Consider the following 15547-nt stretch of genomic DNA (forward strand, 5'->3'; position numbering starts at 1 on the left):
CAAGTTGTCATTTTTACAAGATATTATTTAAATATAAGTTTCTCGGTATTTATATATAAATTTTCTCGGGAAGAAATTCAAAATTCAAGTGTGTACGTGACCCCAAGAATACAATTTAAAATCACTAATGTAATCACATTTTTAGAACATTTTTTTCCCCTTTCCCTATACTTATCAACATCTAAAACCAACACATAAGCATACATCTGATAGCAAATTTCCTATAACTATTCTATGATAAAAACTATGCTGTATTATTAGCCCCACAGATAATTACTCCCCAACTAATCCGAGTTCTGGGTTCAGGCGCGTCCCTTTCTTGAGAGTAATCCTCGAAAACTACATGTTACGCATTTGCATCTCTTATTATTATTATATCTTCATGTTTGTAATTTTGTTATTTTACGTCACCTTTCTTTCGATTTTGGCTAATCGCGACAATAAGAATAAAAATAAAATTGGATAAAAAACACATAAAAATCTCCCATGCAGGGATTCGAACCCGGAAACTTCAGTATATCAAACCAAACAGAGGTATAATATGAGGAGCACTGGAACAACACTTCTATACACTTCAACTATTCTCACAATATTAACTGATCTGTAATACGAAAACCCTTTAAGTAGGCTAAGCTCAAACCGCATCTGAAACAGTGAGCCAATCAGAAAACACCACAGTAACCTACAAGTGTCTGTCAAGTAAACCGGAAGTAGACCGGAAGTAGACCGGAAGTGAACCGGAAGTGGACAGGAAGTAAACCGGAAATGGACCGGAAGTAGACCGGAAGTAGACCGGAAGTAGAACGGAAGTAAACCGGAAGTGGACCGGAAGTAAACCGGAAGTGGACCAGAAGTAAATATGTGTGGGTAAGTATGTGTGGGTGGGTGGGTGTGGGTGTTCAGATCTGAACCGAATAGATGCTGTGCTATTTTGCTAAAATTTGTAATAATTTATAATATTTTTAACTTAGCACTTCGCTTTAATTATTTGAAAAATAAAATTTTAGCAAAAGTTATAGAAGGATTTTCGAAAATTAGCAATTTTGCACTATGAAAATTGGAATTTGAGCTTTGACTTTTTTTTGCGCTTGTATTGTGTCATTTTTGTAACAAAGTTTGATTTTGAGTATATTACTGTATAGGTGTACACAATAAAAGTAAACCAAAATTTTGGGGGTGATCCAGAACGTACCGTTTACCCTACTCTACAAGTATAGCTTGTATTGTTTGACAAAGAAGCGGGGGGAAAGCGAGCACATAAATAAGATTACGCTTTAATAAAAGAAGAAGAAATTCAAAGAAAAAGAAGAAGAAGCCATTTCCATATTAAAAGAAGAAGAAGCCGTTTTCATAATAAAAGAAGAAGAAGCTTTTTCCATATTAAAAGAAGAAGAAGCCTTTTAGAAGAAGAAGAAGCCTTTTAAAAGAAGAAGAAGCTTTTTAAAAGAAGAAGAAACCTTTTAAAAGAAGAAGAAGCCGTTTCCATAAGAAAAGAAGAAGCTTTTTCCATATTAAAAGAAGAAGAAGCCTTTTAAAAGAAGAAGAAGCCATTTAAAAGAAGAAGAAGCCTTTTCGATTATACATATACATATATTTTCTCTGTATTTTGTTAAGTTCTCAGAATATAGATCCGCATTTTACTATATCCTCTTGGCTATAAAACGCTTTCTTATTTGGAATTCTCAAATAAAGAACCTATCCCCCTGAGATTAAGATATCTGTAGCCGTGGTAAATAACAGTTAAGTACGTACCCACAAGGGGCGTAGCATTAGTGGCGCTTCTAACGTGGGGCATACATAAGCAGGTAGCATTAGTGGCGCCCAATAAAGTGGAGCTTTGCCTTACATTATCTTACCCACGAATGAGGCGTAGCATTAGTGGCGACCAACGTTGCGGCTAGCAGAATTGTGAATAAGAAAGCAAAGAGAGAAAAAGCCAAAATGGAGGAAGAAAATAAAATTGAAGGCGAGAACAGAGAAACTATAATGGAGGAAATGGAAGACAGAAAGGAAATATTAAACTGCTGTGGAAAAGAGGGAAATAAGGAAGAAACTATCCTATGCAGCTCATGCAAAGAAATGAAACGTTGGCTATGTGAGAAGATAAGAAGAGAAAAATACATAGGAATAAGTGAAAGAGGAGATTACGTATGCAAAAATTGCAAGAATGAAAGGATAAATGAAAAGGAAGAGAAGAAAATGGAAAAGGAAGAAGAGAAAACGAAGGAAAAACCAAAGAAGACAGAAGAGGTGAACATGATAGAAATGTTCCAGAAGTTATCGATGCAGATAGAAGAAAGTAATAAAAAGAATAGCAGAGAAGCAAAAGAAAATAGCAGAAGATTAGAAAGAGAATTAAAAACACAGATGGAAGAGAATAACAGAGAAGCAAAAAATAATAATAGAAGACTCGGAGAAAAGATAGATGAAAGTAGGAGAGAATTAAAAGAAAAGTTAGAGGAAAGTAATGAAAAGATGGAAGAAAGGCTCGAGGAAAACAGTAGGAAATTGGAAGCCTCGAGATCCGAAACCCATGAGATGTTCTTGAGATTGAATGAAATGTGTGAAGGAAATAGAAAGTCGTTGGAAAGAAAGATAGAAGAAACAACGTCGTTAATCGAAAGTATAAGTTTAGATACAAATAGAAGAATAGAAGAGGATGTTTCGAATCTCAGAGAGGAAAATAAACAAAGAAACGAAAATTTGGAGAGAAAGCTGGTTGAAAGTAAATCTCAAATAGAATTAACCGTTTCAAGAATAGAAGAAAACGAAAACAATATAGAATTAGCCGTTTCAAGAACAGAAGAAAATGACAGCAAGACAGAAGTAGATGTTTCCAGAATAGAAGAAAACGAGGACAATATAGAAGAAGCGAAGGTCCTTATAGAAGATAGAAGTTGGAAGATGAAAGAGGAAAGTTCCAATGACGAGCAGGACAGCAAGATAGAAGAAGAAGTTATAAAATTAAGCGAAGTAAACAAAGAAGAGACAGAGAAGAAAATAGAAGAAGAAAAAGAGGAAAGTTCCAATGACAAGCATGACAGCAAGATAGAAGAAGAAGTTATAAAGTTAAGCGAAGTAAGCAAAGAAGAGGAAGATAAGAAAATAGAAGAAGATGAAAGAGGAATAGAAAGTGAGGAAAAATTTAGTTGGCAATGTAACGATGAAGAAATCCATGTCAAAATGAAGATAAAAGAAGAAAGTTCCAATGACGAGCATGACGGCAAGATAGAAGAAGTAGATATAAAGTTAAGAGAAGAAACCACTCAGGAACTTAAAGAGGTCAAAGAAGAGGAAGATAAGAAAATAGAAGAAGATGAAAGAGGAATAGCAAGGGATGAAAAATGTAGTTGTGAATGTAATGATGAAGAGATCAATGTCGAAATGAAGATGATAGAAGAAAGTTCCAGTGACGAGTCTCTGACGGAGGAAGAAAATAAGCATAAGCCGAGCAGAAGATGTAAACAAAGAGGAAAGAGAAGTAAAATGAGATTTAGATATATTCACGTAAAGACATGGAAGAAGAGGAAAAGAAAGAAACTAAAAATAGAAAGGAACCTGAAGAAAGTTAAGAATACGCTAAAAAGAGTCGACATAGATCAAATGGATTCTGATGCTACTTCGCCAAAGAGAAGGAAGAAGAAGACGAGACGGAAAAGACAAGGAGAGCATGCATTTGATGAAGATGTAGAACATAAGAAGAAGACTTGGCAGAAACCAGATTGGAAGAAGAGAGACATGAAAGTAATTTCTTTACTGGAAGAAAGTTGGAAGAGGAGGAAGAAGAATCTTGAGAAGAATAGAAAAGAAAATAGAAGGAAGAGAAGAAAAGAAGAGGAAGGAATAGAGAAACAAGATAATGACAAGCAACGGGTATTTGAAAGAATTGGAAGAAACAAATAAGACTGACTAGTGCAAAGGAAGGAGATGTTATGATTTACAGACTGGCAAGCGTACGTTTCTAGAATTATTAAAGTTGTCTGAAAAAGTTCTAGTTCACCAGAAGAAAAATTCGTGGAATTATTAGTTTGGGCAAATATTAATGATATATTTGAAAGAAGAAAATTTTAGTTCTTTAATGTTAGTTCCTGTAAAAAGATATATAATACCCATCGTTGGAGGAAAATCTATTCTGCAAGTAATATGTTAAGAAAGAATAATAACTGCTAATTTATGTCACCACTCCAGTGAACAATGAGACCGATAGTGGAAGATGAAACCTGTAAAAGGAGAGATGCCAAAGAAAGTAATATGGAAAATGGATGTAAACTTTTCAATATACGAACAGAAGAGAAAGAAGATAGAACAGTTAAGCACAGAAGGAAGTTAATTACGAAGAAAATTCTCAGGAAAAAGGATAAGATAATATGAAAGAAGATCGAATAGTATCAGTAAAATGAATTCTTTGCAAGCTTAGACGACTAAAGGTCATCGTGTATTTAGAAAAGTGTAAAACAAATGGGTTGTAATCCCAAAAGTTAAAGAAGAATCGGTTGTATTCCGAGGAAAGGGTTGTAATCCCAGAAAATAAATATATCTAGATACATGCTGATATGAAATTAAGGCTGATGTGAAGAATTAGTGTAGCTGATAAAAACACTTAGATGGTCAACTTAGAGAAGAGAGAGAGAGTTCTTTGAAACGGAAAAATCTGAGCTAACTGATAATCTGTAGAGAGATTGCTGAGAGAAGAAAAGGGTGAAACGAAAATTACTATTTTGGCAGGACATCGTCAGGTAAAGACTATCTCGGAGAGATTAGACTAGCAGATTTGCAGGAGGGGAACTATTAAAGAATTATATCTTGTATCTAAAAATAACTTAAGAGGTCACGAATATTTCCGGAACGTGGTGATAAGATATCTAGAAACGAAAATAGAAAGAAGAAAGAAATAGAGAGATGAGGAAAAATGCTGCATGCCAGGAGATATAATTTCACAGTGAAAGTGAAAAGCAATGTAAGCTGTAGAAATGTGAACCAATGAGAAAAGTCAAACGAGATGTAGAGAAAGTGGAAAAATTTATCTATTTTCAAAAGATTTTTTCCAATAGAGAAATTTTTTATCCTCAAGGAGGGGAATATTGTGTCACGTGCCAGTTTCGATGACACAATGAAAGTTTCAAGGAGTAATGGTTTCTCGGAAGCGACGATAGATGGCAGCACGCCATATAAAGAAGAGCAGAGCTCATTGTACAAACTAGGTGCGGAGAAGAGGAATTATATATATTATAGAAAATTGAGAAATATATAAAAGAAGAGTTCAAATACTATAAAAGAAGTAAATAGAATGATGTATATAGTAAATTAAAAGAATTAAGAATATGGCCGCAGATGAAACGTTTACGAAAGTCATTAAGCGAGCAAATGAATTCAGAAATGTATCTCATCTCAATTTCTTTTTGATTCTCTGACGAGGAGAACATCGTCAGCTTTTGCATTTGCCGTTCCCCGGTGGCGCTGTGTCAAATTAGACGCCCCGAAGCACTTTTCGGTTGCGCTTTTTATTAGTCGCACTGGGCCATTGGCAGCGCTCGTTATTAGCGATCCTGGTTATCCCCCTTTGGTCGTCAAATAGGGGGTGGCGCTATTGTCAGTTTAGTCGACCCTACTCTTTCTACAAGTATAGCTTGTATTGTTTGACAAAGAAGCGGGGGGAAAGCGAGCACATAAATAAGATTACGCTTTAATAAAAGAAGAAGAAATTCAAAGAAAAAGAAGAAGAAGCCATTTCCATATTAAAAGAAGAAGAAGCCGTTTTCATAATAAAAGAAGAAGAAGCTTTTTCCATATTAAAAGAAGAAGAAGCCTTTTAGAAGAAGAAGAAGCCTTTTAAAAGAAGAAGAAGCTTTTTAAAAGAAGAAGAAACCTTTTAAAAGAAGAAGAAGCCGTTTCCATAAGAAAAGAAGAAGCTTTTTCCATATTAAAAGAAGAAGAAGCCTTTTAAAAGAAGAAGAAGCCATTTAAAAGAAGAAGAAGCCTTTTCGATTATACATATACATATATTTTCTCTGTATTTTGTTAAGTTCTCAGAATATAGATCCGCATTTTACTATATCCTCTTGGCTATAAAACGCTTTCTTATTTGGAATTCTCAAATAAAGAACCTATCCCCCTGAGATTAAGATATCTGTAGCCGTGGTAAATAACAGTTAAGTACGTACCCACAAGGGGCGTAGCATGGAAAGAGAGGAGTTAATGACATGCGTTAGCAGAGATAAAACATAAGGCAAAGAAAGTTTGAACATTTTAGTGCTGATACCATCTACTCCAAAACTATTTGAACGTATGCTATAAATAGTTTTATGTACATCTTTTTCAGTTACCTCAGTAAAGTTAAAATATTGTTCAGCGGTGGAACAGGTTTTGTTCTCGAAATGCTTTATTTGCTGAGCCTTAAGTGAAGGAGGAATTTCAGATTCATTGCAAATTTTACCAAAATGGTCATTAACAGCATCTAAATCTTCAGTGGTACTTATGAGCGAGAATGTATTATCGTGAGACTTTTTGTTGTTAACAATACCCAATTGTTTCAACTCATTCCATGTTTTTCTCCGGTTTAAATTTTTCCCGCCAAATTTGAAGGTAAGGTAACATTTCTTTTCTTGTCTTATGACAGTTGTAAAGTTTCGGAGTTCTTTATATTGTTGCCAGTCGCTTGGATTGTTCGAACGTTTGAACTTTCGTAGCGCGTTATCTCTGATTCGCATCAACAATTTAACATTACTGGTGATCCACGGTGCATTTTTCTTATTGTGTTTGACGCTTTTTAGAGGTGCGTGCGTGTCAAAAACATTTTGTATATTTGAGGTCAAAAACTCCACTTTATTATTAACATCATCAAGTGAGTAAAGCTTTGACCAATCTACATCAGTTATATCTTTTGCAAAAATTTCTTCGTTGAAGGTATTCAAATTTCTACAATAAACGTAATTCGCTTGAGGTTCCGGTGTCTGTGGAGAGGACGTTTTCAAATCCGTGACGTAGGAGGTGAATTTCAGCGGTGTTTGAAGGCGTGTTTCTCGAGAACCAAAACAAATATCGCCGAGATATTTTGCACATCTCATGTTTGTGTCATTATCTGTAAAATGAATGGATTTAAAACGTTTTTCATGTCAAAGTTGAAATGTCCATTTTATCTCCTGACCAGGAGTATAGAACAGAGAGAATATACGCCTTCTGACCAGAAGAGCTAAGTAACTGTCCTAAGGTAATCCCAGAATGAACTAATTTCTAAGATCGAAGTGGATGTAAAGGCAGATGTTCGAGCGTTAAAAGAAAAGATGGTTATACGAGTTCCGCATTTATCAGAGGCTTGAATTCACCGAGCTCCGCTGCTTATATCTGATTTATCGGTGCCGTGATGGATTTACAAACTTTTAACTTTACACAAATATTACCTCACAATAAAATACAAATCAATAAGGTATCAATGAGAAACATAATTAGTTACATGCATGAATTATCACTTTTACCCTTTTGTGATTAATAAATATACCATGGAATTTTTAAATGTTACACTGAGTATTTAATTTGACCAGGGAGTATGGCTTCTTACAACTTGAAAAATGTTGGGTAAAATAAAATATACAAGTTTTGTTTTGCGCGGGCATAACTTTCTTTTGCGTCCACGTAGCTAAATTCTGAAAATACTGTCTTGCAGCTAAAGAATCAGGGATTATTATGATATAAGTCTAATTACTGTCCGCCAAGGGACACGACAGATATAGAGTAGGAAAGACAGCCTAATCTTTCGTCTTTGTCCCTGTAACAACGTTTTCATAAGATCATGAAAAACTAAATATGCTGACCAAGGCAGTAATTTATTTTATTAAAAAACATAAACTAACGTAACGTTTCAACCTTCTAGCAAGGTCTTCTTCAGACTCTGTATCAAGTACAAAAGTAGCTAAATTCTGATACAGAGTCTGAAGAAGACCTTGCTAGAAGGTTGAAACGTTACGTTAGTTTATGTTTTTTAATAAAATAAATTACTGCCTTGGTCAGCATATTTAGTTTTTCATAATCATGGAAACAAGGCTTAATGGAGTTATAATTTCATAAGATCGTGTCTACTTGGCTCTTACACAATAGCGATAGCTTTCCTGCATTGTCGTCACCTATAACAACTTCCAGCTCAGCTTGCTGGCAGAAAGAAACAAACTCTTGAAACTTATATTAAATTTTAACACCAGGATGTATAGTTTATATACGAGGTATGTTCCACATTACTAGGTAATCAACCATTAATATGTAGAGGTATAGATACATATAAAATATTAAGTTTATATATTCTTGTAACGTGGACACTGCTATACGTTACATACTGTATATGATTAAAATTGGCCACATTCATATAGGTATAACAATAGTTTGATATTGAACACACAGAGTTTTGTAATTAAATATAATGAACATCGAACCATGAAAAGAAACACCAATTTACAAGCTCACATAATTCTTGATTTTAGCCTTCAACATGTTCTGCTTATTGCTCTTAAGTAGTAGCATGAGATTGTGATTTTATAGAACATATGTACTTTAGACTAAGGAACAAAAATCTTTGATTTTTTCAGACTTCTGTAATATTTTGGTTGTAGGTTTTGGTTGTATATTATATGCCCCCACCTAGGGCTGGCCCTGGAAGGAGTTAAGATTTGCTTTACCAGCCTTTCCAAGAACTATGTGGCTATTAGAAATTTTGAAAAAAAAAAAAAAGAATTAAGACTAGTATTTTCAATGGATTGTATCATCCTTTAACTGCTTATTTGGAATAATTTATTGGCGGTTCCGAGAACAATTTAATATTACAAAAACTGGCTGTTTACTATCGATAGCGCAGTGGTTAATGCAGCCGTCTTATCATTAAAGGGACAGGGTTCGATTCCTATGGATAGGGGACAATTTCACCGCTTCGGAATTATATATATGTACACCCAGCTCCAAAATATGTAATGTTGATTATAATTGACAATATCTGTAAGTGACAGTCTTGAAAATCCATGTCAGTTTCGAAAAGTTTTTCTAACGTTACTTATTTATAAAATCAGATTAACCGCAACGGCGACTGAAAAGCAGTAACTCTCCAAAAAAGGAGCGAGGAGGTAGGCGACGAGCGAGACTATTTTGTGTGTGGAGATTCCAATTTTATATAGCCTATATTCCTAAATATCACATGCAAATTTCTCTTTTGGGAACGAAAGTTCATTAAACTACCATGTTATTTACTCCTGGAGTCTTCACTGTTGAAAAACCGGCAATAAAACAGGAGTGAAATGTCTCTGTCTATTAATTATTAAAGGTGCAACATCAAAGTAAAATATAACTGAACAGTCTGTCATCTTTTAATCAGCCGAAGGCCATCGGCAGCAATTTAGAACGATAGTACCCATATGGAATCTTGTAACCTGCCACTCATGGAAGCATATACAATACCTGCAAGGTAAAATGCTATTCACATGCCTGCCAGTTACATTATCTCCTCTTCTACATGGAATATCAATGCAAAATTGAAACCAGACATTTTTTAAAATTTTAGTTCTTTCGTTTATGATTAGCAAAAAATACATAACAGTAATTTCACTTCACATTTCTTGATTTTAAGTAGTGTCGATCATGAATTTCGAGCTTTGAAAATGCATTATTTTTTATAAATGATTTTAACATTTAAATGGCCTGTGTACATAACAAAGTGCTTGTAAGGAACATGCTTTTAATGCCTGCAAGCAAGAATTTGACTTCCCTTGCGCTTGCATCTGATATTTTGAAATCGAGGAGGGGAGGTTTCAGGTTCGGATCCTGGCCATGCATGAGTGTGTTATTGTTGTTGTAGCGTTATCTACTTAATCTAATCATTATTCATTGTGAATATCGCGATTAACTCAAGAAATAAAAATTCGACAAAAATGGAATAAAATTATAATTTCCCCTGTATGTCGAACAGGCTAAAAAAATATACTTTTGAGAGCTAGCTCCATTCTTATCATCAGCTCCAAGAACTTGATAACATCCCCCACAACGATATCTAGAGATAATCAACATAATTCACTAGCATAAAACTTCAAGACGTATTTTACGTAATACTTTTCTTTGCACCTGATATCCCCTAAAATTTCTTTCTTTATTTTAATACGATAATCGGGAGTAATGCTACAGTATAAGTTGGAATATTACAGTACTTCTCACTGGCAAGTTCTTTCACCTGCTGCTGAACCAGGGACCATTTAATTACAAGGTGATATCTGTAGGGCGTCCAAAGGGAATTTCAAAGGTCACTTGACCGCTTTACAAGGGAAAATTACTGCTTACTTTTCCCAAGAAAAATCTGGCGCCTGGTCCCACAGCCTTTATAATCCTCTGTGGGGTTATGTGTTGTGCTTATGCCCTGTTGTCCTGAATGTCCTTTTTACAGCTTCAGCTTTTAGCAAAAAATTGGAGATTTTAAGAAAGTTTTATGGGTTTTAATCTTGGTAGGGAGTTCACCTCCGATCGCCTATGTATGTATGTATGTGCGCGCGCGCACACACACACATATTATATATATATATATATAATATATATATATATATATAATATATATATATATATAATATGTGTGGGAAAATAGATTGTAAAAATTGGTTGGTGGATTTAAGAACTTGCCCCCCCCCCACTCCGAAATAAGTTCCAAAGTCCCTGAATGTGCTCTCTCCAGCCATGCTAACAATGATCAATTTAGAACTGTTTGTTTTGAGATATAAAAGTAAAAAAAGTAAAGTATTCCCCTGTGCTTTGCACCACGCCATGAAGGCGTATAGGGGGTGTGGGGTGAGGGCCCCACACGTTCTTGATCTCGGCCGAGCTGGGGTGATGTGATCAGCACCACGCCCCTGGCCGCCTTTATCCCACAGAGTTTCCTCAAGGTACCCACTTTATACGACGCTGGGTGGGCGCCGGAGCCGCTTGAACAGGTTGAAAAAGTTCCGGTTCTCCCCCGCCGGGGATCGAACCCGGGTCAGATGCCCTAACGACTTTTTTTTTTTTTTATTAAAAGGAAAGCCCCTAAGCGGAAGCTTCCCCCATCACACTTCATTCACTCATATCATTACACTCAAATTTGTATTTCAGGACTTTTCATGAATCCGGGACCCCTGTTGCCAATCTGTCGGGCCTGAGTTTACATAACGACTGAGCTACCGCGTTTTTGAAATATAGGCTTCTGAAAATGGGTTCAAATTTATGAACTAAATTTTGGGGCAGGAATTTAAGAATGGATAAGTGAATACATATTTGAGCAGACAGGGTCTAATTTAAGCAACTTTACGACATGCCCATGGCCCTTGAACGTAGCCTCTCAAAGCAAATTGTTCAGTGGTTACAACTACGTAGCTAAAGTTAGGGGCAAATTCATCACAACATTCGTATTTTCCGCGACAAAAGCGACCTTCACTGATACAGCCATGGCGCCCCAAACGAACTACTTATGAATGTGAAACTTTGCAGGTACCCATGTGGAATATGTATGCATAACCGCTAGAAGTTTCATCAAAATTGATTTGATTTGACATTTTGATTTGATTTGTTGTTTTAAGTCCACTTTATGCACAGTAAGGCTAATCGGGACTGGACCTACAGTTTAAAGTAGGATCCGAACCACTTGTGTCTCGACCGGGTATCGAACCCGGGACTCCTTGATTACAAGGCGAAGACGCTACCACTGCGCCATCGGGGAGGCCCTCATCAAAATTGAAGAGGGTCGAGCAGGGACCCTTAGGCTACTTGACATTGAAGATGGCCCTTCCTTATTTTGAATTTGTGGTTGACGCAAACCATCCGTCAGCTTGTTGTTGTTATTATTATTACTGTTACTAGTATTATTGTTATTAGCTGTTCACTGAAATGTGTTGCAATATACGAACTTAACTGGATTCGCGAGAATAAGAAATGTACTAACTTATTCCATCAATTACAATTATACGTATATATAAACTGAAATCTATTAAAGAATGACCCCATGTGTATGAACAATCAACAATAAAGTTAAGTGCATTGAAGCGTCAAAAACTCACATGTAGTGTCCTGTTGTGTATACGAAGCTGCCACGAAATATACAATAATCAAGACACTTAACAACATTTTCAACGCTTCAACATTCTACTTCACATCAAACTACATTGTGAATAAACTTCTGAATTACGTCGAATCCTTAAAACAACGTTTCATTATCTGCGATTGAGGCCTACGTCGGTTTCATTGGTAGCCATAAATCTCTATAAAATGAAGTTACCTGCACCACTTTCTAATCCACATTGTCAATCAGGATTACATGACTCAGTATAATCTGGCAGTGACAGGGCAAAAGAAGTAAGCTTGTATTATTAGTAGCTTTGACCTTCGTATGAATCGGTAACTGCTGATAGATATGAGGTAAAAAGTGGGTGTCGACATGAAATAACCTGCAGATAACAGTGTATGTTTATAAATCTTCACGATAGAGAAGTGTACTTGTCCATTGTTGCCGTTTTCAGGTTTTGAAAGTAACATACTTTTTTGTACATTTGCAACTGTAACCAGGGTACGAATTAATGCCGAATGCCTGCAGGATTCCTCTCGCAATAGACCTAGTAAGCATTCCTGGTTACAGGCGTGTGCACAAGGGGGAAGGAGGGCCAGTCCCCCAATATTTTTCCTTCTAAATTCAGTGTAGAGCGATTTTATCATCGTTAATAAACGATGTTATATTCTCGTAAAAGATTAAGCGTTTTCAAACCGACGAAAGTTCCTGGAAACAAGAAGGGGATTATGTCGGCTGTAAATTGGATGAGTCAGTGACAAAGTGGAGGTATTTAAAACTTTTGTACCAACTGAAGGACATTTTGGGATAGGATATTTTATATTATGTTGGATCAACGGTGTTTCGTACTCTATTCAATATTTGTAAATATATTTGCCATCAATTCGTAAGCTTCTGTGTAGAGAAAGTTTTAGTTTAAGAAGACCGTGACTTTTGTTTAGATTTGGCTTTCCTTTACTTGGAGTCAATATGACTTCCATTCCCGCATCAAAGATATGACATGTACACAATTACGCCTAAAATTACTCTAAATGTGCGCATAAAAGGAATTTTCGGGGTGTTCGTATCAACCTTAGACGTGCCACTGTTTTGTACGCATCAATACAGAGTTTTTAAAGCAATGAGATGGAATGTTATTTTTCTTTCCTAGACTGAACTTTTTATCAACACTTTTCTCCTCCATTCCCTTAACCCGTTAAGTCCCAGATTACTCTCTGTGAGCATTTCGACCTTATATTCTAATATGTATGTGAAAATGAACCTCAATTCACAAAAAGTCCGCCATCTTTTTGCAATCAGGTGATGTTGTTTGAGATAATTGGAACCTCCATATTATTTTTTATGAAAGTATGAATAATGGTTTATTGATATTATTCACTAGCATTTATTGTCTTTATAAATTAAGAATACATTTTTCTTGCTATATTATCACCTTTCAGTTCTATAGTTTCACAATTACACTCACAATAACTGTACGCTTGCTTATGATATTGAACATTGGAACACATACACAATGTTACAGTCAGTAGGCCTACATTTTAGCCGGTATGTGCGTGATCTTCCTGAGTTCCCAGCAAGTTGACACGAAATGATCCTTGCCATCAAAGCGCTCACTTTATAATGTGTTTGCTCACTGCCGGATCTACAAGCCGCAAAATCCCGCAGTGCGGGGGGGAAGGGGGACAAGTAAGTCTTTAGGGTGCCCTCAGCCATTGACATAGTAGAGGGTTCGCATATGCAATAAATAAACGTAGTTACTCAGGGGTACAGAAATGAATACAATATATACAGGTAAAGGTAAAGTTCCCTGTGCCATGAAGACACATGTAGGGTATATGGGGGTAGGGACCAATATATTTTCGATGTCTGACATGTTGGAGGTGATGTGATCAGCACCACGCTCCGGCCGCCTTTACCCCTCCCCCACACCGGGTACCATTTGTTTGAGACTGGGTGGACCCTAGAGCCGCTTTATGCGGGGACAAAGCCGGAAAAATTCCGACCGTAGGTCACCCATCCCGGGTCTCCTGCGTGGAAGTCAGACTAGAATCAAATCAGGCTAGAATTTCACGAGAAATGCAGTGGTGAAGGTTTCATCAACCTATCTTTAATCAGGTAAATGATATGACTGCATGATTGTAACAAATGTATCATTTTCCAGGTGTGAGAAAACAGTGTCATATGTATATCACATCAACACGGGCGCCGAAACCGGAGGGACCCGGGCCCCTCCAGTTCTCGTTTGGTACCCACCTAAAGGGGGCCCAATGTATAACTTTCAACATATTACATAACTTTTGCACACAGAAACTTCGCACACAACAGGTGGGAAATTACGCAGGATTCTGCTCTCAAATGGGCAGAATCAATAATGTGGGTCTACTGTATTACTGTGTGTCTTTCTTGTTTTTGTGCGTTTACTATTTCAGTATCTATTTTTTCAAACGGACAATGAATTAAGGAAACGCATGGTATATTATGAATGAATATGTGCGAGAATAGAGCAAGAAGCGTGGGAATACTGTAGTCTTCATGTTCTTGAATGAGCCAGCCTATTGCAAAATAGGTACCTTTGCCCTTCGGAAAAGTCAAGAGGAAGTTGAAAATATTCTGTTATCAATATGCCACTGTTTTATATAATCAGGATTATTATTTTTTTACATGTGTACAAGGATGAGATATGTAATTTTTTTTGTTATTCCACGGCCATCATTTTGATTTGCATTGCATGACCATTGGGCTGACCATTACAGAAATTGCAACATTGTAATCAAGCTTTAATTGTGGCTGTTCTACAAATGTTAGCAACATTATATATGGCTGAAATGTTTTTACATAAACAAGCTTGAGTCATAAGAAAAATCATACTTTTACGACAGGCTTACAAGTTACACACCGAAAAATTCCATATATATAAAAAAACACAAGAAAGTACACATTTACGAACATTTTTGTTTGTATAGAGAACAGACAGCCTTAGAATAATTTTGCCTTCCTTTAAACAGTCTCAAAGAAAATGCTACAGGCTTTCCAATGAGGTACGTATATTTGACTCTTTCCCACCCATGGAGTACAATTTTACAAGCACTTAAATCGAGGGGTCAATATTTTTGACGTGGATAGTAGAAGCCTGTCAGGCTTCTCATATATTGGAAATCTGTTTCAAAATAATGTTATAAACAATGTAAAACCCCTAAACAATGAGAAGCACTATAGCAATATTCATTAACAATGTAAGTCGATAAAATTAGTCTGGAACACGTCAAAATCTAGTTTGAACGTATCGCAATCGAATTAAAGCGGCCATCAGGCTCGATATTTCCTTTGGACGTATTACAATAATCGAACGAAAGCGGCCAGGAGGCCCGATATCTCCTTTGGACGTATTGCAACCGACCGGAAGAGACCACGAGACCCGATATCTCCTTTGGACGTATTGCAACCGACCGGAAGTGGTCACGAGACCCGATATCTCCTTTGGACGTATTGCAATAATCG

At 36.3% G+C, this 15547-nt stretch overlaps 1 protein-coding gene across 1 annotated transcript in view; it reads right to left on the reverse strand.

Annotated features, from left to right (window-relative positions):
- The window catches only part of LOC145988424 (uncharacterized), a 52929-nt gene extending 40747 nt beyond the window's left edge, over positions 1 to 12182 (reverse strand). The window contains exon 1 of the mRNA XM_083123314.1: positions 12045 to 12182. Within this exon, the coding sequence (XP_082979440.1) occupies positions 12045 to 12111 (67 nt within the window). The 5' untranslated portion in view covers positions 12112 to 12182. The remainder of the gene's footprint in view (positions 1 to 12044) is intronic.
- Positions 12183 to 15547: the final 3365 nt, after the last annotated feature.

The sequence above is a fragment of the Lepisma saccharinum genome, chromosome 5, assembly GCF_977018435.1.
Source record: "Lepisma saccharinum chromosome 5, izLepSacc3.1, whole genome shotgun sequence".
Lineage (NCBI taxonomy): Eukaryota > Metazoa > Arthropoda > Insecta > Zygentoma > Lepismatidae > Lepisma > Lepisma saccharinum.